Source organism: Nyctereutes procyonoides, unplaced genomic scaffold, assembly GCF_905146905.1.
Source record: "Nyctereutes procyonoides isolate TBG_1078 unplaced genomic scaffold, NYPRO_anot_genome, whole genome shotgun sequence".
Lineage (NCBI taxonomy): Eukaryota > Metazoa > Chordata > Mammalia > Carnivora > Canidae > Nyctereutes > Nyctereutes procyonoides.
The window spans coordinates 72,106,754-72,127,956 of NW_026575146.1; the positions used below are offsets into that span (position 1 = coordinate 72,106,754).

General features: G+C 48.9%; 1 protein-coding gene and 1 pseudogene across 1 annotated transcript; both read left to right on the forward strand.

Annotated features, from left to right (window-relative positions):
* The first annotated feature begins 1,679 nt into the window (after nucleotides 1-1,679).
* On the forward strand, nucleotides 1,680-3,051 carry LOC129500628 (tubulin beta chain-like; annotated as a pseudogene).
* Nucleotides 3,052-16,491: 13,440 nt separating this feature from the next.
* KLK15 (kallikrein related peptidase 15) lies at nucleotides 16,492-21,027 on the forward strand. The gene is made up of 5 exons (XM_055311251.1): nucleotides 16,492-16,534; nucleotides 18,846-19,002; nucleotides 19,288-19,571; nucleotides 19,692-19,828; nucleotides 20,875-21,027. The coding sequence occupies exons 1-5, from the start codon at nucleotides 16,492-16,494 to the stop codon at nucleotides 21,025-21,027; spliced, it is 774 nt and encodes a 257-aa protein (XP_055167226.1).
* Nucleotides 21,028-21,203: the final 176 nt, after the last annotated feature.

The window sequence follows — 21,203 nt, forward strand, 5'->3', positions numbered from 1 at the left end:
GAGATAGAAGAGAGCCTGGTACCCTGGTCTGGGGTGGACTATGAATTGAAGTGGCATAGGCTAGGGTGCTGGATGGGAGGGAAAGAACTTTTGAAGAAGTGAGTGCAGCATGAAAGTCAGCCCACTCCCCCTTCTGCATCCCCCACCCTTATGTCTGACCAGTTCTAGCCAGGAACAGGGCAAGGCACAGAACCAGGAACCACATGGTGACAGAAGTGTCCAGAAGGAGGCAGGGAGTGAGCTTAGAGCTGGGGATCCTCTCTGAGGAGGATTTTAAAGCCTCATCCCCCCAAAGCCCCACCCTTGCCCCACTGGCACCCAGATGGTGGCCAAAACCCTGCATTTGCTGCTGGAAGTTGAACAACCTCCTCTCACTGCAGAGCTGTGGAAGGGGCAGGAGAGTAAATACTTGTTGTTCTATAGGTACTAGATCACCCTGGATGCGTTCCCAGGGAATGAGGGCAAAAGGGGGAGGGCCTGTAACTCATGGAATCTTGATATAGGGGACAGAGTCAGAGAGGAGAGGCCCAGGGTAAACAGGAAAAGAAGATTGGACAACTGATCCTCAATACAAAGATTCAAATGCCTAAACTCCAAGTAAGTTCTTTGCACCCCAGAACCTAGGGTATTCTGAAATATCAGCACCATTGGCCTAGGAGACTACGAGCCAAGCTGCCAGCACCTCAGCATCTCAAGTCCTTGAAATCAAAGCTGTAGCATTCAGAACTCCCTGAATCTGGCACTCTCACACCCATAATCTATTTCCCCAAATCTACTTTCCCTTCCATAATAAAATCCTATAGTCCCAGAGGTCCACATGCTTAGGGATTTGGATCCCTTAACCACAAAATTCCAGGAGTCTCCCAAAACTACTTATTTTAGCTATTCAGCATTTCGAAATCCAATGTCCTTCAAATAATGTGAGGTTCCAATGACCCCACTTCTTCTTCTCCAGATCTATGCATTTGATGCTCCAGGAATGATCCCTGTTGATGTGCTCTTCCAAGTCAAGAACATCCTCGCACAAAATCCAATGCCCTCTCCCCAATGAACTATTTAGATCTCATGAACCAAGTTCAGGCAATTCAAGATTAAGTGGTATTGGAAATCACCACACTTTTGAGGTGTAAGAAGTGAATCAGGAATGAGAACTTTGCAGCATCCATTATTAACCCTGTAAGATTCCATAAGAAGTTGATTGTAAGATTTCCAAGAAGTTGGTTATTTCAGTTATTCAGTAACCAGAACAGTTAACATAGTTCCACCTCTAGCTACATCTTAAGAATTTGATAAAAAAATCTTCCCTTTTTTCTATGTGAGAAATCAGAGAAATTCTAGTATAGTGAGGGAAATATAAGTGAACTCAAATAACCACAATTTAAGACCAAAAGGACTGGATAGAGGTATATATTAAGCCATAGTGGGTCAGACTGACCTCCCCCTCACAGAGATCAAGGGTTTCCTGAAATCCTACCATGAAAGGAGGTTTGCCTCCATTTGTGTGAGAACCCACTGGATCCAGAGTCCTCTAAACCATCCTAATCCCTGTTCTCAATCTTAATCAAAACCAGACCCAACCGAGTACATTCCTGTCTCTGTGCTCGGACCTTGTTGCTCCAGCCTCTGGACACATCCCATCCTTCCAGCCTGTGAATAGCAGTATAGGAAAAAATCCCATCTCACTTTCTGCCCCATACACACCTTTGAGGGAAGCAAAAAGAATTAAAATAAATTTTAAGAATGAGGGAAATCGTGCACATCCAGGCCGGTAAGTGTGGTAACCAGATCGGTGCCAAGTTCTGGGAGGTCATCAGCAGTGAAAATGAATACGGCATCGATCCCACTGGAACCTACCACAGTTACAGCGACCTGCAGCTGGATCACATCTCCATGTACTACAATGAAGCTACAGGTGGCAAATACATACCTCGTGCTATCTTGGTGGATCTAGAACCCGGGACCCTGGACTCTGTTCACTCAGGTCCTTCTGGGCAGATATTCAGACCAGACAACCTTGTTTGGAGCAGTCTGGGGCTGGCAACAACTGGGCCAAGGGCCACTACACAGAGGGGGCTGAGCTAGTGGACTCAGTCCTGGATGTGGTGCGGAAGGAAGCTGAGAGCTGTGACTGCCTGCAGGGCTTCCAGCTGACCTACTCACTGGGCGGGGACATGGGCTCCAGCATGGGCACGCTGCTCATCAGCAAGATCCGAAAAGAGTACCCTGACCACATCATGAACACCTTCAGTGTGGTGCCCTCTCCCAAAGTGTCTGACATGGTGGTCGAGCCCTACAATGCCACCCATTCTGTCCATCAGTTGGTAGAGAACACAGATGAGACCTATTGCATCTGTACGACAGATGTTTCCGCACCCTCAAGCTGACCACACCAACCTACAGGGACCTCAACCACCTTGTTTCAGCCACCATGAGCGGTGTCACCACCTGCCTCCGCTTCCCTGATCAGCTCAATGCTGACCTCCGCAAGCTGGCAGTCAACATGGTCCCCTTCCCATGTCTCCACTTCTTCATGCCTGGCTTTGCACCTCTGACCAGGAGTGGAAGCCAGCAGTATCGGGCCCTCACTGTGCCTGAATTCACCCAGCAGGTCTTTGATGCCAAGAACATGATGGCTGCCTGTGACCCCCGCCATGGCCATTACCTCACTGTGGCTTCTGTCTTCCGTGGGTGGATGTCCATAAAGGAGGTAGACTAGCAGATGCTCAACATGCAAAACAAGAATAGTAGCTACTTCTTGGAATGGATCCGCTGTCAAGACCACTGTCTGCGATATCCCTGCCCTGTGGCCTCAAGATGGCAGTCACCTTCATTGGAAATAGCACGGCCATCCAGGAGCTCTTCAAGCGCATCTCAGAGCAGTTCACAGTCATGTTCCGGTGCAAGACCTTCCTCCACTGGTACACAGGTGAAGGCATGGACGAGATGGAGTTCACCGAAGCTGAAAGCAACATGAACGACCTTGTCTCTGAGTATCAGCAGTACCAGGATGTCACCACAGAAGAAGAGGAGGATTTCAGTGAGGAGGCCTAAGAGGAGGCTTACGGCAGAGCACCATCACCTCAGGCTTCTCCATTTCCTCTTCCTCAGCTGCCCCTGTCCTCTCCCTCAGAATTTGCATTCTCTGCCTGTCTTGGGTTTTTTTTTTCCCTTTTTTTGGAGGAGGAGCTCCTAGAACAACAGTGCCTGGCACATAATAGGTGCTCAATAAATATTTATCATTTGTTGAAAAAAAAAGACCCAACCAAACGAAAACAAATGCAACTTAACCCAGTCCAACCTAATCCAACATAGTCCCCAACCTAACTCAACTCAACCCAACCGAACTTAAATTGACTCAGCCTAACCCAATCGAATATAACACAATCCAATCACATCACATCACACACAACCCAACCCAATCTAACAGCATCCAATCCAACTGTACCTGACCTATCTCAAACACAACCCAACTTAGCCTAACTCAACCCAATCCCCACATCTTCCTCTATTTAAAACCAAATCAAACCCATACTTATTGTCACAGTCAACACACTTCAAACTTATCTCCATGCTTTTCACATTCTAAATCAAACCTATCCCCATTCCCAATTCAATGCTCACATGTTTTCCATCTAACAGCAAACCAAACCCATTTCCAAACCCAGTCTAACCCATGCCATTCTTAAACCACCTAACACTGTCAATCTCAAACCCAACCCAAGCACAAATTTATCTCTATATCTAACTCAACTCCAGCCTCACCGCCCATTCTAAGTGGTTGTCATATTTCATCTCCAAACTTATACATAGCATTTTCTCTGGCCAACAGAAGCCAAACCCAGTTGCATCCCAACTCTTAAAACCTGCCATATCCCTCTTCCCCTCCCCACCATGGCCCACTCTCTGCTCTGACTTCATGGGAGTCTGTGTCTCCAAGAGTCTGTGGTTCCACACATGCATGTCACCCTGGTGTTAACATCAGTTGCCCTGGATGTCTTTGTTACGAGATGTGGCTGAGATAATGCTGAAGTTGGTACAAGGCAGCATATCTGGTAGACTCACTGGGAAGGACATGGACTTGGAGCAGACTCATAAGATCAGGCCCTTATCCACTCTATCCAGAAGTCCTTGAGACTTCCTAGATGGCCCAAATCTGGTCATTCTCAAGCACATGACAACCTTTGGCCCTCTAAATTCCCATGCACACAAAGGGGCAGATGTGAGCCATGCCATGGCAGGCATGCAACTGGAGAGGTGCACAGGTGAGGCTAGTAGCAGGAACATGACATCATGGTGGTGGCTACATGCTTGTTAGTAACACTTTTGCTGGAGGATGTGGGATGCTGACCACAGTTGTGCTGGGCCACCGAGTACTCACAGAATGTGCTCACCCAAGCGCATCATCATGGGCCTGAGCATGCAGGTGGGTATCTACTTGCAAGTGAAGTGAGAGTAGATGGGAAGTTCAAAGAGTAGGCAACTTTTGGTCTCTTGACCCTTTGGGAATCTCATTACCTTTCTTCCAACCCCGGAGCCAATGGTTCCAGCTCCCATGGGACCAAGGAGTCTTAAGCCACACACACCCGAAACTCAACTGCCAGGTTCCAGATCTTCCTTCCTCAGGAGAGAGGGTTCTTAAATACCCTAGGCCATTCCCACATGAGTACATCAGGAATGAGCCCTTTCCAGTCTCCTCCTTCATCCCTCAGGGGTCTAAGCCTAGGGAAACCACACTCCTCTTCATCCAGGACTTTGACCTCCAACCTCATCCTCCTTTAGAACCCAGAAGTCTGGGATCCTTGCCCACTCAAACCCAGAACTTCTCATCCCCAGCCACACCACTTCAGGATCCTGAGCCTTTCCCTCCTCCCCAGTTTGGCAGTGTGCTCAACGTGTGGGGGAAAGCATCTCAGTTCCAGTGTCTGTGTTCAAATATGGTCAGACCAAATCTCTGACATGGTCAGAAATGAGACTGAGAATCCTGGTTAGGCAGGCGGATCCAGGGTGGGTTAGATAGTATTTAATAATGGAATGTGGGTCACCTGGGTGGCTCAGTGGTTGAACGTCTGCCTTCAGCTCAGGTCGTAATCCTGGGATCGAGTCCCACATCAGGCTCCCTGCAGGGATCCTGCTTCTCCCTCTGCCTATGTCTCTGCCTCTCACTGTGTCTCTCATGAATAAATAAATAAAATCTAAAAATAATAATAATAAAATGATGTAGGTGTCTGGTGGTTGTCTTGAGGCTGAACAGTGCTGAGAGACAATTCTCCATGGGCCTTTTATGTTTCTGCATGTCTTCTCAGCAAAGGCATTAACACTATTTTTTTAGACTGTCTTTTAGAGGATGTTTGTATAGCAGGCAGCCTTGCAAGATAGTTATTGCCTTCAGAATAGGTTTTCTTACTGTCCTAGATAATGAAGATAATGCCTTCCTTACAACAGATTTGTTTGTGGTCAAAATAGAAAGTATAATATGTTCCTCCAGAGCAAGTATGTTTGTGGTCCAGATAATAAATATAATAAAGACCAGGATGAAGGTCAGGAGGTTTGCTAGCAGTTCCTTATAAGGTTGAGGATTTGTAAACTCAGGTTCCCCGGCTGTGGCACAAACCACTGTGTGCACAGAATCCACTGGGTTGCTCTGCTTACCCCTGTGGGTCTTGTGGGACAAAATGAACTAATGTGAACCCAAAGTCAAAATCCATAGAATGTACAAAATCAAGAATGAACCCTGACATAAACTGTGGACTATGGGTGATAATGACATGTCAACATAAGCTTGTCGATTGTAATAAATGTTCCTTTCTGGTACAGGAAGTTAATAAAGGGAGAGGTAGTACATGTGTGGAGGTAGGGGGTGTATGGGAAATCTCTGTGCCTTCCACTCAATTTTGCTGAGAATCTATAACTGTTCTAAAAAATAAAGGCTACTAAAAATATTTTTTAATTATGCTATAAAGAGAGAGAGATTGATGAATTAACATTAAAATGACATATGATAGAGAGAGGGAGCAAAATCTTAAGAAAAAGAGGAGGGTAGTTTCCAGAACATAAGCAGAAAGAGTAAATTTTGGTAGGAAAAGGAGCATAGTGTCATTTGTCAAAGGAGAAAAGGAAAATATCCAGGGCAGACATCAGATTAGCTGGCAATTTTTTGATGGGAAAAAGTGGGAATGCCTCTCTATTCTCCCATGCTCTTGAAGGTGAGCAAGTAGAGATTATCAGAAAGGGGGCGGGGGGTTGGGTAGAAAGTGTAAAACAAGGAGCAATGGATTACAGAGTTGGGAGGCAGAAGTTAGTTCCAGATAAAGGAATCAGAGTAGTCTTCTTAGAAGTGGTATCTTTTGAGTTGGAGCTTGAAAAAAATGAGAAGAAGTTGAGTAAGTTGATATTTAGTCATTGGCAACTATCTGTGGAGAAAGTATAACTGATGTAGTTTTGGAACATAGGTGAGGTTTGATGGGGTGAGGTCCGGAGCCAACGACCAAGAAAGAATTCTTGAGACGTCTTTGGTGCAAAATGGTGGTTTCATTAAAGCACAAGGACAGGACCTGAGGTGGGGGGGTTGCAGGGTGTCAGCTTGTGATTTGTCCTCAGCTTGCCTCTGCTCCTTCATCATAACCACCAATAAACTAAGCCATGAACAAGGCAGTCACTGTCCCCAGGAGCTGCTAGTCAAAACTGGGTAAGGGGGGATCCCTGGGTGGCACAGCGGTTTGGCGCCTGTCTTTGGCCCAGGGCGCGATCCTGGAGACCTGGGATCGAATCCCACGTCAGGCTCCCGGTACATGGAGCCTGCTTCTCCCTCTGCCTGTGTCTCTGCCTCTCTCTCTCTCTCTCTCTCTCTCTCTCTCTCTCTCTCTCTCTGACTATCATAAGTAAATTTTTAAAAAATTAAAAAAAAACTGGGTAAGGGTTTTTCAAATAAAAGGAAGACTGGGAGTAGGGAAAGATAATTAATGAAAAATAATGGTTTGGGATCCCTGGGTGGCGCAGCGGTTTGGCGCCTGCCTTTGGCCCAGGGCGCGATACTGGAGACCCGGGATCGAATCCCACGTCGGGCTCCCGGTGCACAGAGCCTGCTTCTCCCTCTGCCTCTGTCTCTGCGCCTCTCTCTCTCTCTCTCTGTGACTATCATAAATAAATAAATTTAAAAAAAAAGAAAAGAAAAATAATGGTTTGTGGGCAGGCAGTAGACAGAGTTTGGAGGGCCTTAGATAGAAGCCTAAGGAATAAGAAGTTGTAGAAGACTTTCAAGCACAGGCATAAAAAGATTGAGCTAGGGCGCCTGAGTGGTTCAGTCAGTCAAGTGTCTGCCTTTGGCTCAGGTCATGAAATCAGGGTTCTAGGATCCAGCCCCTCGACTCCCTGCTCATTGGGCAGTCTGCTTCTCCCTCTGCTCCTTCCCCTACTCATGCTCACGCTCTCTCTCTCTCTCTCTCCCCCTCTTTCTCAAATAAGTGAATAAAATCTTTTAAAATGTTTTTAAAATATGAATAATAAAGACAATAGAGACAAAAGAACATTAAATTTTAAATGTGGAAATAAAAGGGTAAATAGATTATAACAGTTCTTTCTAATAAAAGAACAGTAAAACAAATATATCCAAGCAATTGCAAATTTCTACATTTCTGGAGAAATGTAAAATGCTGCATATACTATGTTAAACATGAAATTTGAAAGGATAATAATCATTTAAGATATTTAAATAATAATCTGAGAAATCTTGTTATCAAACTCTCAAGGAACAGATCATTCTTGTCTTAGACAAGTTCTTTTTGAAAGAAGGAAAAAAGCGAGAAGGTGCAATTTATTTTTGAAGTTCAGTTTATTTTTTTAAGTCTGAATAATGACAGTATAAGAAAAAATAGGCTAATTTCAATTAGTATATACATGAGAAAAATATTAAACAAATATAAGCTAATCAAATCCAACTGTGTGTTTTAAATTTTTTTTTTATTCATTTATGATAGTCACACAGAGAGGGAGAGAGGCAGAGACACAGGCAGAGGGAGAAGCAGGCTCCATGCACCGGGAGCCCGATGTGGGATTCGATCTGGGGTCTCCAGGATCGCGCCCTGGGCCAAAGGCAGGCGCCAAACCGCTGCGCCACCCAGGGATCCCCAACTGTGTGTTTTAAATCGATACATCATGGTCAAAGTAGAGCTGAAACCCAGATTTCTGAATTTCATAGATTCTGAAATACATATTCCCATACCAGTCCCCATAATCCATACTCCCCAATCCAGAATTCAGTCTTCTAGGTCCCAAACCCAGAATTCCAGACTTCATGATTCTAGACTCAGATCTGTGACCCCAGACCTCGGGATTGTGCCTTGGAACTGTAGACACCACGCTTCTGATTACAGGCTCTTGAAAGCAAAAACCAGACTAGAGATGGTCTGCTAGAGATATGAGAATTCAGACCACAGACTCCATATTCCACATCCTTTAAGGCTAGAGATTCCAGAATTGCAGGCAGGTAACAAGCCCCATAGCGCAGGCCCAGCATGTCAGTTCTGTGTTCCAGAATCCAGCTGGGGCCCACATCACTGAAGGCAAACCTCAGACTCTACCTCCAAATCCCAGATTCTAGACTCCAGAATCCATTCTCTGGGTCTTATACTCTTCACACTCTAGACTTCAGGTAAACCGCTAGAATGAGGTTTCCAAAGATTTTCATCTTAGAATACCTTTACACACTTCAAAATTATTGAGGACCCTCAATAATTTATTTGGTTATATGGATTATATCTATCAATATTGATCATATTAGGAATTAAAACTGAGACATCTTCAAAATATTTATCCATTGGTTCATTTTAAGACAACAATAATAGATACATGTTAATATAAATAACATATTTTAATGAAAATAACTATTTTCTAAGACAAAAAAACTATTGGAAAGATGAAAATGTTTTACTTTTTATTAAATTTTACTTATTTATTTTAGAGAGAGTGAGTGAGCTACAGAGAGGGAGAGAGAGCACAAGCAGGGGGAGGGGCAGAGGATGAGGGAGAAGCGGACTTCCCATTGATCAGGGACCGTACACACACACACACACACACACACACACACACAGGGCTCAATCCCAAGACTTTGGGATCATGACCAACTGAGCCACCCAGGTTCCCCAGTGGCTTACATTTTTGCAAGTCTCTTTAATGTGTGGCTCAACAGAAAGCAGCTAGATTGATTTCCCCATCTACCTGCATTTAATTTGCTGTGACATCACATGTCATGTAGGCTCCAGAAAATTCACTGTGCACTTGTGAGAGTCAGAGTGAGAAAGGTAAATAATGTGTTGGGATTAATATGAAATTTGTTTTTTGGGGTGCCTGGATGGCTTAGTTGGTTAAAGTCTGACTCTTGATCTCAGCTCAGGTCTTCATCTCAGGGTCATGAGTTCAAGCCCCTCATTGGGCTCGATGCTGGGTGTGTAGCCTACTTAAAAAACAAAAAAAGAAAAGAAAAGAAAAAAGATAGAAAGAAACCCGTTTTTTACCTCACAAGACCCCATGTAACAGTCTCACGAGCCCCTTCAGAGTTCCACAAACTGTACTTTGAGAATTGCTGCTCTGGAATCCAGATTTCAGGTCCCAGCCTCTGGAGAGTAGAGTTCATTTTCATAGTCCTATTTTCATTTCCTTTTTTTAGCTTTAATAAAGTTTTATTTATTTAAGTAATCTGTACACCTAATGTGAAACTCAAACTTAGGATCCCGAGATCAAGGGTCACACGCTTTTCTGACTGAGCCAACCAGACACCCCTTCACTCCTATTTTCTAATTTTTTTAGAGATTTTTATTTATTTATTTGACAGAGAATGAGAGAGAGAGAAAGAGCACAAGCAAGTGGAGTGGCAGGCAGAGGGAGAGGGAGAAGCAGGCTCCCCACTGAGCACACATGGGCTCAATCTCATGACCCTGAGATCATGACCTGAGCCAAAGGCACACATTTAACTGACTGAGCCACCCAGGCACCCCTATTTTCTGATTTTAGATTCCAATAACAAATTCCAGAATCAAGATCCCACACTTGGACCCCGGGCCCAGATCCTGAACTCCAGACCTGAGGTTCCAAACTCCAGAATCCAGGTTTCAAACCCAAGATCCTTGGTGCCAAGTTTCTGGCTCCAGACTCTTGTAGTTTCCAGCACCCAGCTCCTGCCTGTAGATGTTGATACTCTGACCCATCAACTGATTCTCAACTTCCTCCTTCTGCACTCTGCCTCCCCGCCTTGCTGCCCAGGGTTACTGCCTCCTTCAATATTGCCTTTTGCCTTCCAGGTGTGAAAACTAGCAGGATTTCAGGGCCTGGCCCCTCCTTACCACCAAATCCCGGGGCTCTTTGTCAGCCTCTCCTATTGGTGCCAGGGCATGGTAAAGTGGGTAGGTAAGGCAGGTCTGTTAACATGCAAAGGGATGGAGTCATGGGTGGAAAATCAGAGACAGAGGCAGACAGAAGAAGAGTTACAGACAAAGAGGCAGAAAGAGAGAGAGGGAGACTCAGAGGAGCTCTGACTGCAACAGACAGAGCTAGGCAGAGGGAGGGAGACAGAGGAAAGAAGGGAACAGACAGAAAGGCAGAGAGACAGAGAGGAACCCAGAGAAAGAAAGAAAGAAAGAAAGAAAGAAAGAAAGAAAGAAAGAAAGAAAGAAAGAAAGAAAGAGAAAGAGGAAAGAGGAGGGAAGAGGATGGGGAGAAGGAGGGAAGAAGAGAGGGAGGGAGAGAGTCTGAATGGTCAGAGAGTATCCCCTAAATATAAATAATAATATTAATATTAATATAATAATAATAAAAAGAATACAAGATTACCAGTGTAAACTTATATATGAACCTGATTATTCTCATGACAAAAGAAATACAAAATATAAACTGCAAATCTACATGGAAAAAAGAGTAACAACAAATGACAGGTTTAAATTCATCACAAAATGCAGAAAATGCACAATATTTTCGGTAATTGGTAGGAAGGCCTCTATATTGTGTCTTCCCTACACTTTCTGTTTCTATGCTCTTTGATTACCTCTGCCTGAGATCAAACAGTTCCGTAGTATTTTCTGGAGGAGAGAGAAATTATTCCATCCTTCCTCTACCATAGTTGATCAAAATTTGGTTTTCATTATTGATTCTTTAGAAATATTTGAAGGTGAAGGCACCTGGGTGGCTCAGTGGTTTGAGCACCTGCCTTCAGCTCAGGTCATGATCTCAAGGTCCTGGAATCAAGCCCCACATCAGGCTCCTTGCTCAGCGGGGAACCTGCTTCTCCCTCTGCCTCTGCCTGCAGCTCCCCATGCTTCTGTTCTCTCCACCCCCACCCTCAATCTCTCTCAAATAAATAAATAAATAAAATATTCAAAAATATTTATTTGAAGGTCAATATCAACCTGATGGTCAAATAATGTCATGGAATATTATTCCTGGTTGTATCTCCAGCACCTAAAATGATTCCTAGTAAAAGAAGATATTATATCAGGAAGGCATGATGCACCTGGACACTTTACCCAGAGTGCTCCTTATTTTCCAGGGTGCTGTCTGCAGCCCACTGCCATTAAGGTATAAAAAAAATCCTGCATCCCAAAGGAGTGCGGCTAGGATGCCAACACTCTAGGACTGGGGACCTGAGGGAATGGGGACAGGAGGGCTTGCACTCTTGGATCTTGTGCGAGGTAAAAGAAAGGGTTCTGGATTTCTGGGTTAGAGACGGGAAGAAGACAGTGGGTCTGACCCTGCAGCTAGAGCCACTGTGTGTGGGTTAGAACTCTACGGTAGCTGAGAGGCAGAGGCTGGGACACTTTCTCCAGGGTCTAGTGATCTCCACACTGCCAAAGGGCCAGAGGCTCCAGGCTACCCTCTGGGTTGATCTTTTCTGTCTTCTCACTCCGCTTGCAGGTAAACACCTGCCTGCAAGCCTCCCGGCAGGTGCCCCTGAACAAGCAGAATCTGCACAAGTGCAAAGGCCCAAAGCTGAGTGGGCTGAGTCAGGCATCAGCCTCCACCATGACCTCCACGTGGTCGGGCAGCGAGGAGCCAGTACCCAGCGCTGCAGCAGTCAGGCGCCTCCTCCCATAATGTGGCCCACGCCTGCCCCCTGTGGCTGCTTCCTGCATGGCATCTGGCTGAGCCCTGGTGTCCCACAAGGAGCCTGGGACCTCAGGGAACCAAGAGGTGGAAGACGCTACAGAGGAGCCAGAGGCCCACAGTCCAGGAAACCTAGACTCCTCAGCTTCTGGGCAGACAGACATGAACTTATGGGTCCACCCCAAGTCCACCGGCCTCCCCAGCAACTCTCCTCCACCATATGGCATTGTGCCAAAGCCACCTCACGAGCTGGAGCATCAAATAATATATGCCGGAGCCACTTTGCCCAGTGCATTCAGGACACCTGGGTCTGTTGGGGGGGGGGGGCGGCTGAGGAGCCACACCTGCTCAGGTGTGGATGAGCCAATTAGAAGGTTGGGGAAATGCAGAAGAGCAGGCGTGGTGGCCCCAAGGGAGGTGGACTGGGTTCATGTGAGGATGTCAGAGAGGCCAGTGTGAATGGAGCCCAGCAAGCAAGGGGAGAGAGAGGGAGGTGACACCAGAGGGAAGAAAGGCACCCATCTTGTGGGGCCTTACCTGGGGCCACAGGGAGGTAACTGTGGTTCCCTGAGAGACCCGGGGGCTGTGGGCAAAGCTCGGCAGAAGCAGGACAAGGCCTGATGTGGGTGTTCACAGGTCCCTTGAGCGTCTGTGTGGTCAGACCACAGGGGTGAAGAGAGGTGGGGGGGCCTGGTGCAGTGAGGATGGGGGTGGCCAGGGTGGAGGCAGGGAAGGGGAAGGAGTCCACTTCTGATACCCCTAAAGGGAGCCCCCAGGGTATGCTGAGCAACTGCATGTGAACAGAGGAGCAGACAAGACCTAGAATGGTCTGAACTTTGGCCCTAGTCTCTGGGCTAAGCAGCTTCAAGGAAATGTCTACACTCACCACGTCCCCACACACACAATGTGGGTGCCCCAGCCTTTCACCTCCCCAAGCCCCACTCAAGCCCACAATTAGGGGCTTTTTCACCAAGCCCCTAATGTCCCCTCCCCCAACACATCCATCCCCAAGCCTGGACCCGCCTGCCTCCTGGCTCTCACTAACTGTCCCCTCCTCTGTCCCCTTGCCCCAGGTGTCAGGCCTATGAACATCTGGACTCTCTTCATAGGCCTCCAGCCACCTTCATAGGCCTCCAGCCCCCATTCTACCCGTCTACACCATTCCCCTCCTGCCCAGTAGGTCATTCCAAACTCAGAACTGCCTTTGCTCCTGGGTGCTCACTTCAGGGCAGTGTGCTACAAGCAGCTCTATGAACTTGAGCTCACTCTAAGAGCAGCACTCCAAAGACTGGTCTGTGATCTCTCTGCTGCTCCTCCAAAGGGACTGGACAGATGTGTGGTCTCAGCTCTAGGGACAGGGTGAGCAGGGCCTAGACTGGATGTTATCTGGGCAGGTCTAGGCTGGGGCTGCAGAATTTTTTTTTAAAGATTTTATTTATTTATTCATGAGAGATACAGAGAGAGGCAGAGACACAGACAGAGGGAGAAGCAGGCTCCCTGCTGGGAGCCTGATGTGGGACTCAATCCCAGGACCCTGGGGCCATGACCTGAGCTGAAAGCAGATGCCCCATGTTTATACTAGGTCCCAGCCTTCACTGGGTGACCTGACGTCACTCCCTCCTGCATTCTGTGCCTCTTCATTAGTTAAACAAGCCAGGATAGACTCTAGAAAATTGCTCAGAGCCCTCCTATGGTCCTGAGACATGGGAAGACAACTTCAAATTCCCAAAGCTTTGAGTCATTTTAATAATGATCTCCAGCTCTGAGAAAGCAGAATCCAGATCACAAGCCTCAAAATGCATAATCAAGACTGCAAGATCCAGATTAAGGACTTCTATCCAGTCACCCAGTGTCTTAATTCATATAACAGGGAAGATTCTAGGAATTCATTCATGGAACTCAGGCTCATATCTCCCAGTCCAGCCCTTTAAATGCACAATGCAGATTTGAAACTCCAGACTTCACACTCCAAAGTTAATCCATGAAATTTTAAGAGTCTAGACCCAGACTCTAGAATCCAGGCCCCAAAACTCAAAATTCAAAATCTACCATTCATCCTCCAGGTCCCAGGTTTCACACAGCAGATGTGAAGGTTTCTTTCCTCAAGTCCTAGATTCCAAACACCAAATTCCAGGCTTCTAGTCTGGACTCTAAATTCAAAGGCCCTGGATCTAGAATCCAAGACTAAGACCTGTCACTCAAAGATCAGAGTCTAGGATCCAGATTCCAGACCCAAACTCTAGAATTCAGACTCCAAAATCCATGCTCTATACTCCAGGTCATAAGTGCCTGACTCCAGATCTCCAAACTCAGAGTCCAGAGTTGGAGATCCACAACAGAAAGTGCAAAACCTAAGATCCAGAATCCAATACCCAGGCTCCAGAGTTAGGAGGCCCCGGAACCCAGATCCAGAATCAGAGATCTGAATCCAGAACCCAAAATCAGGAAGTGGAGATCCAGATCCAGAACCTGCTGTCCAAAATCAGAGATCCAAGGTTCAGAATCCAGAATTTGGAGGTCCAGATGCACATCCAGAATCCAAGATTCAGAACCCTACTCCAAGTATGAGAAGCATGACTCTAGAATCCAATTTCCACACTCCAGACCCCAAATAGCAGGTTCCAGACTCCTGGTCCTATCTGTTGATCTCTGATTTGGGGCTCTTGCCCTCCTACCTCCTCTACCTCAAGGAACTGTCCCTGGCAAGGAATTCTTTTTTACAGACTCAGACAAAAGCTTCAACCTAATAAATGCTCATTAGGCCTTGTCCCCCACCCCAGTAGCCACCTAGGCGTCCCCGCCTGTAAACCTGACTCTCAGCCACCTCCCACCCCACCCTATCCCCTAGAACTGGGTGGGGCTGGAAGCTTATAAATTCAGGTATTCAGGTGCCCGCTCCCCTTCTTCTGGCATTCAAGCTGTACCACATGAAGCTGGAGGATCTAGAGGGGGTGAGATCTTTGAGACAAGAGTTGGGGTGGTGGAGGCTGGGATGGGAGAGTAGGGGAAGACACTCAGGGAGACAGGTCTGGCCTGGTCTAGGGGAGACACTGGATGCCCTGGTCCCAGGGAGCAGACGTGAACTGCTCTGAGGGAGTAGAGTTTCAAGGGCACCTGTGTAGGTCCATGTGTCCTTTACTGAGGCCCCAAGTTGAACCTGAACCAAGAAAATGTCCTGGAAATGCCAGAAGGAGCTGCGGGGGTAGGGGGAAGGAATGAAGGGAATCGGGAGGAGGATGTCCCCAAAATTGCTTGTACCAGAGCCAAAAACAAGGTCAGGAGTTATCAGAGGTTCAGGTCAACTCAGCTCAACACCCCCTCCCCCTTCACCACCTCCGGTGTCCCATGTGCCAGGCCCATGCTGGGCAGTGCTGGGGACCCAGAGAGAACCCTACCTGAGCATCCCTGGAGATCTGCAATGTGATGGAGGTGGACCAGGGGCAGTGAGGTCCAGAGAAGATAGCTCTTAGGTCTCGGGACCTCCCAGAAGAGGTGGGAGCTGAGCCCTGGAGGGCCAATATGAATTTGGAAAATGAGGGGAAGTCTTTCATTCATTCTCAAAGCTTGGGACTGGACCCTTCACGGGGAATGCGGTATCCAGTTGGTCCAGGCCTGCCCACAGGAAGTTCTTAGCCTGGTGGGGGAGGCAGACACCCTGGGAATGGAGAAGGTCAGAAGATGCCTCAAGGAGGAAGGGGACCTTAAAGGGAATGGCATACCTTGGAGGAGGAACAGCCTGAGCAAAGGCATGCAAGCATGAAATCACAGGAAGGAAAGTGGGAGAAGCAGCTGCATCTCGAAGGGCAAGGTCATGACAGACCCTGTCAGAGGGGCTGGTGGAGGGGGAGAAAACACTCATGTCCTCGAAAGTGAGGCAGGGGAGCTAGGACTTTATCCTGGGGGTGCTGGGGACCCATGAGAGCTGTAAGCAGAGTGGGACACAATCGACTCTGGGTGTGGGAAGACCCTTCAGGGAACAGGCTGGGAGAGTGGGAATTTGATTGGATGGACAAATGGCAGAAGGCGGCACGCGGTGGTGGGTAGGTGGGCACCCTGGAGGCCTGAGAGGAGGCTGGGATAGGGTATTCTGAGTCAGAGCCTCTATCGAGCATGGAGAGAGATCCAGGAGCAAGTGGGATGGTGCTGGGGTCTGACAGGCTGTGGGGGCACCTGAGGGTTTGTTCTAGTAAATGGAGGAACAAGAGGACCCTTGGAGATGGAGAACCTAGGAGGAAGAGCACTCTGGGATGGGGGTGGGGCAAAGATGGTGGAAGAAGTTTCTCAAGTAGCTGGTGGGATGAGTTTGTATCTGGAGGGATCCAGCGGGGCACAAGTGTCCAGTCTCACCCCAGTTCACTCTCTCCCCTCCCCAGACTTCAGCAGAACCTTCATCCCTGCTCCACAATGTGGCTTCTCCTCACCTTCTCCTTTTTGCTGACTGCAGCAGGTGAGGTGGGCCCAGGTCAGGTCTGGGTCTGTGGGAATGTAATGCCCCCACCCACCATGTATCAGGAGCAAATCCAGACCTGCAATCTTCCACCATCCCCAACCCCTCCTCCCTGACCCCTTCCCTGCTGGGTCCTCACTCCACCCAGGAGCTGTCAGAGAACTGGGGCTGCTCTAGAGCCCCCATGCCAACTGGGGCCTCCTGCTACTCCTGACAACAAGAACAACCCCGGGGTGACTGAGACCTGAGTTTGAGTTCTGGGGATGCCCCTTCCTTGCTATGTGACATTGAGGAAATTACTTCACCTCTCCTTACCCAGAGTGCCTTCTCTAGAAGACAGCACCCACCTATGACAATAATGGCGAGGTTTCAATAGCATGATGCAGATAATGCCCTTACTAAGTCTTTAACAAGTGTTAAGAGGCCAAGAACACAAACCATGGGTTTGATTCCAACTCACCATGTTCTGGTTACTTAACATCTTTGTCACTCTGGATCCCCAACTGGACCACGGAGGTAAAAGCAGAAGCCCCCAGGGTTGTGAGGATTAATCTGTTCCTGTATGCAAGGTATGAGAAGGTACCGGGTCTAGGGTACTGCCCTGCAAGAGCCTGTTAGTGAGCAAGTGCTGGGTATATGCAGGGCACTCGTGTGGATTACTGTCAGAGCTCACCTACATCTCAAAACATCTCTGTGGAGTGAGTTCTGCTGGCTTCATTTCCAATATTTTTTTTAAAAGATTGTATTTATTTATACATGAGAGGCACGGAGAGAGGGGCAGAGACGTAAGCAGAGGGAGAAGCAGGCTCCTTGCAAGTACCCCATGTGGGACTCCATTCCAGGACCCCAGGATCATGAACTAAGCCAAAGGCAGACACTGAGCCACCCAGGTGCACCTGGCTTCATTTGACAGGGGAGCGGGCTGAGGCTGGAGAGACACTATGTCAAGGTAACCCTAGGTGCTAGAAAACTCCGGACTTTGTTTAGCTACCACCCATGGAGAATGAAAGTATAACCTGATCCCTCTATTCTGGACAAGTTGAAGGTGGATTTTCATTATGCCCCCACATGACCCTCACCACTGGGGGCCCACTGAAGCTACCCCCTGCTGTCAGCCTCCCCTCAGTCTTCCTCTGTACTGTCTCCTCTCTGGCTCCATCCTGCCTACTGCACTCAGCCAGGGACTCCACCCTCGGCCAGTTGGTACTGGCTGGGTGCAGCCTCGATGCCCAGCTGTTCAGCTCACATCCTCCATCCGTCTTTGTAGGACAACAACCCCACCCTTGCTTTCTTAAGCCCCCTGTCCACCACATCCACATTCCCCCAAACTTGCCAGGGCCCTTGGCCCAGTTCCTGACCCTGGCAGGCATTTGGTCTGGCTGTGCAAATTCCTGCCCCAGGGTGGGTGTCTGTGTGTCTTGCTGTGACCTTCAGGGGTCATAACCCCCATTGCCCAGTAGTGGATCATGGTCTTACGACCTTGAAATATCCCTGTTTAGGTAGCCTTATGCATGGTGCTCTGGGTGTGTGTGTGTGTGTGTGTGTGTGTGTGTGTGTTTGCATGTGGTGGGCTTTCATAGCCCTGTGTGACAAGCTCCAATCCACATGTGGGAACCAGGTCCCCTGTGTGAAATTTAGGTGTGAGCTTTGAGGTCCAAATCAGTGTCTGTGTGTGTGTGTGCACACGCATACCCATCCTTGAACTCTCCAGATTCATACATACCTATGAAGGTCTGTGCTGTGATGATTTCTGAAGCTGCTAACCCATGGAGATGCAGGTGAATTTCAGCTTAAACTGCTCTCGACATCAGTTCCTAAGTTTGGAACACTGGCTGTGCCTCTAGGTTTGCCCATGACCTTGTGTGGCCACATGCGCATTTGGCTGAGATGTCCTGACTCTAGAGCCAAGACTGTGTGTCATACATACCGGGTGCCCACATCCACTTGATGGTCTATGACAGCTTGGTGACCTTGAATGGCTGGTTCCAAGTGGCCATCTCCCTGGTCCCGGTCTCCACTTCTCACCTCAGGGGACTTCTAGACTTCTGATCCTTTCCCACCTATGTGCTCTCCCAGAATCCCATAGTACACAGGAAAGGGCCAAGGGCAGGGGGACAGTCCTGGAGCAAAGCAGCAGCACTTGTAAAAGCCAACAGAAGGCAGGGCTAAAGAATTCAAGGACAGGGATGTCTTCAGAGGTTGGAGGAAAGCACAAATGAAAAATACGTCGTATGGGCAGAGTGCACACAAAGGTGTGGGACCCAGGGAAAAGCCTCTGTCCCCAGGGATCCTCCTCTGCCCCTTCTCCCAGCGGTCCAGGACGACACTGACAAGATACTGGGAGGCGAAGAGTGTGAGCCCCACTCCCAGCCATGGCAAGTGGCCCTATTTGAGCGTGGACGGTTCAACTGTGGTGCTTCCCTCATCTCTGCGCACTGGGTGCTGTCTGCAGCCCACTGCCAAACCCGGTATGAAGGCAGGGCTCAAAGTCCTCAGGGGCACCAAGGGTCTAGAGAGCAGAGAATCTCGGATTGTGAGGAGGAAAGAGCCGGAGCCTAGGGGCTGAGTTCCAGGTGGCCGCACCTCCTTGGTCCCGAGAGGCCAGAGGCGACCACTACTCCTGGCTTCAGCGCCCCGGGCAGGGGCGGAATGGCATCTCCAGATTCCCAAAGGGTGGGGGACCCCAGCATGCCCACTCTTTGATCTCTGTGCCTCCACCTCGCTCCACCTGCGATAATCACCTGCCCGCACAGCTTCATGACAGCGCGCCTGGGCGAGCACAATCTGCGCAAGCGCGATGGTCCCGAGCAGTTGAGGACCTTGGCTCGCGTCATCCCACACCCGCTCTATGAAGCACACAGCCATCGCCACGACGTCATGTTGCTACGTCTAACCCGGCCCGCGCACCTCTCCCGGCAAGTGCACCCCGTGGCGCTGCCCACGCGTTGCCCCCAACCGGCCGAGGCCTGCGTGGTGTCCGGCTGGGGGCTGGTGTCTGATCACAAGCCTGGGACCAAAGGGAGCACAGACTCACAAGGTGCGTGACAGGAGGGGCTGGGTGTCAGGCCTCCAGGGAACCTAGCCCTCCAGGGCTCTTGGGCGAGGCAGGCAAGGGCCTGAAAATACAGATTCACTCCAAGTCCCCTGTCCTCCCCAGTGAGTCTCCCAGATACCCTGCATTGTGCCAACATCAGTGTTATCCCGGCCGCCTCTTGTAACAAGGACTACCCAGGGCACCTGATGGCCTCTATGCTGTGTGCAGGAGCAGAGGGTGGAGGCACCGAGTCCTGTGAGGTCAGAGCCATGGGGTAGGGGAAATGGTTTGGGAGTTGGGATGGGGGAAGGTTGTGCTTGTTTTGGGCCACAGAAGATGTAGACATAGGTTTGGGGATGGAGAAGAAAGAGCAGTTAGAATGGGGCCGGGGGGAGACTGAAGATGAGGTTGAGTTGGGTTTGGGGTGGATGATGTGGTGTTCCGTTTGCAACATCCTGAGCTTGAGTTAGGGATACGAATGGGCTTGGTTTGATTTTTTTTTTTTTTAAGATTTATTTGTTTTCAGGAGAGAGAGAGCAGAAGGTGAGGAGGGGGCAGAGAGAGAGAGAGGGAGAGAGAGAGAATGTCAAGCAGACTCTCTGCTGAGAGCATGGAGCCTGGAGCCTGGAGCATGATGTGGGGCTCCATCCCAGGACCCCAAGCCAAAGTCAAGATCTGACGCTAATCAACTGTGCCACCCCGCGCCCTGGTTTGATTTTTTAAAAATTTCATTTCTTCATGAGAGAGAGAGAGAGAGAGGCAGAGACACAGGCAGGGGGAGAAGCAGAGTCCGTGCAGGGAGCCTGACGTGGGACTGGATCCTGGGTCTCCGGGATCATGCCCTGGGCTGAGGGCGGCACTAAACCGCTGAGCCACCTAGGCTGCCCAAACCCTCAACCCCCCTGGTTTGATTTTAAATGGAAAATATGTTGGGTGGAATTGGGGACAGGGACATTTTGTCTAGGATGTGACAGACATGATGACTGGGATTGGTTGTGTTGCCAGTGAGGATAGGCGTAGGTCTGGTTTGACTCTGAATGGGGAAGATGTAGGGGCTGGCCTGGGTTGGGGTTACACGGGGAGGACTGAACATGGGTTGGCCGAGTTGTATTGATTGTGTCCGCACCGGGTTGGGTTGGATTGGTGTGGCTTACATTGGGTTATATTGAGTTGGGGTGGGGTGGGATGGCATGCGGTGGGGTGGGGTGGGATTGGAGTTTGACCGAGATGGTCAATGGTGATTAGGATAAGGATGGGGACACTGGATCCAGAAGTTTCCCATTCAAACTCTCCCTTCTCCACACAGGGTGACTCCGGGGGACCCCTGGTCTGTAGGGGAGTCCTGCAGGGCATTGTGTCCTGGGGTGACGTCCCCTGTGACACTACCACCAAGCCTGGTGTCTATACCAAAGTCTGCAGCTACTTGGAGTGGATCAAGGAAACCATGAAGAGGAACTAACTATTTGGGCCTGACACCGGTGTCTCTGGCTGAGCACAAGCTCCCACAGCTGGCCAACAACCCCATCCTGACCTGGGACAGAAGGGACAGAATCAAGCCATCCCTCAAGACCTCATTTGTCCAAGACACACATGTTAGGACTTGTCCCGTCTTAGGCCAGAGCCGGTGCTCAAGGT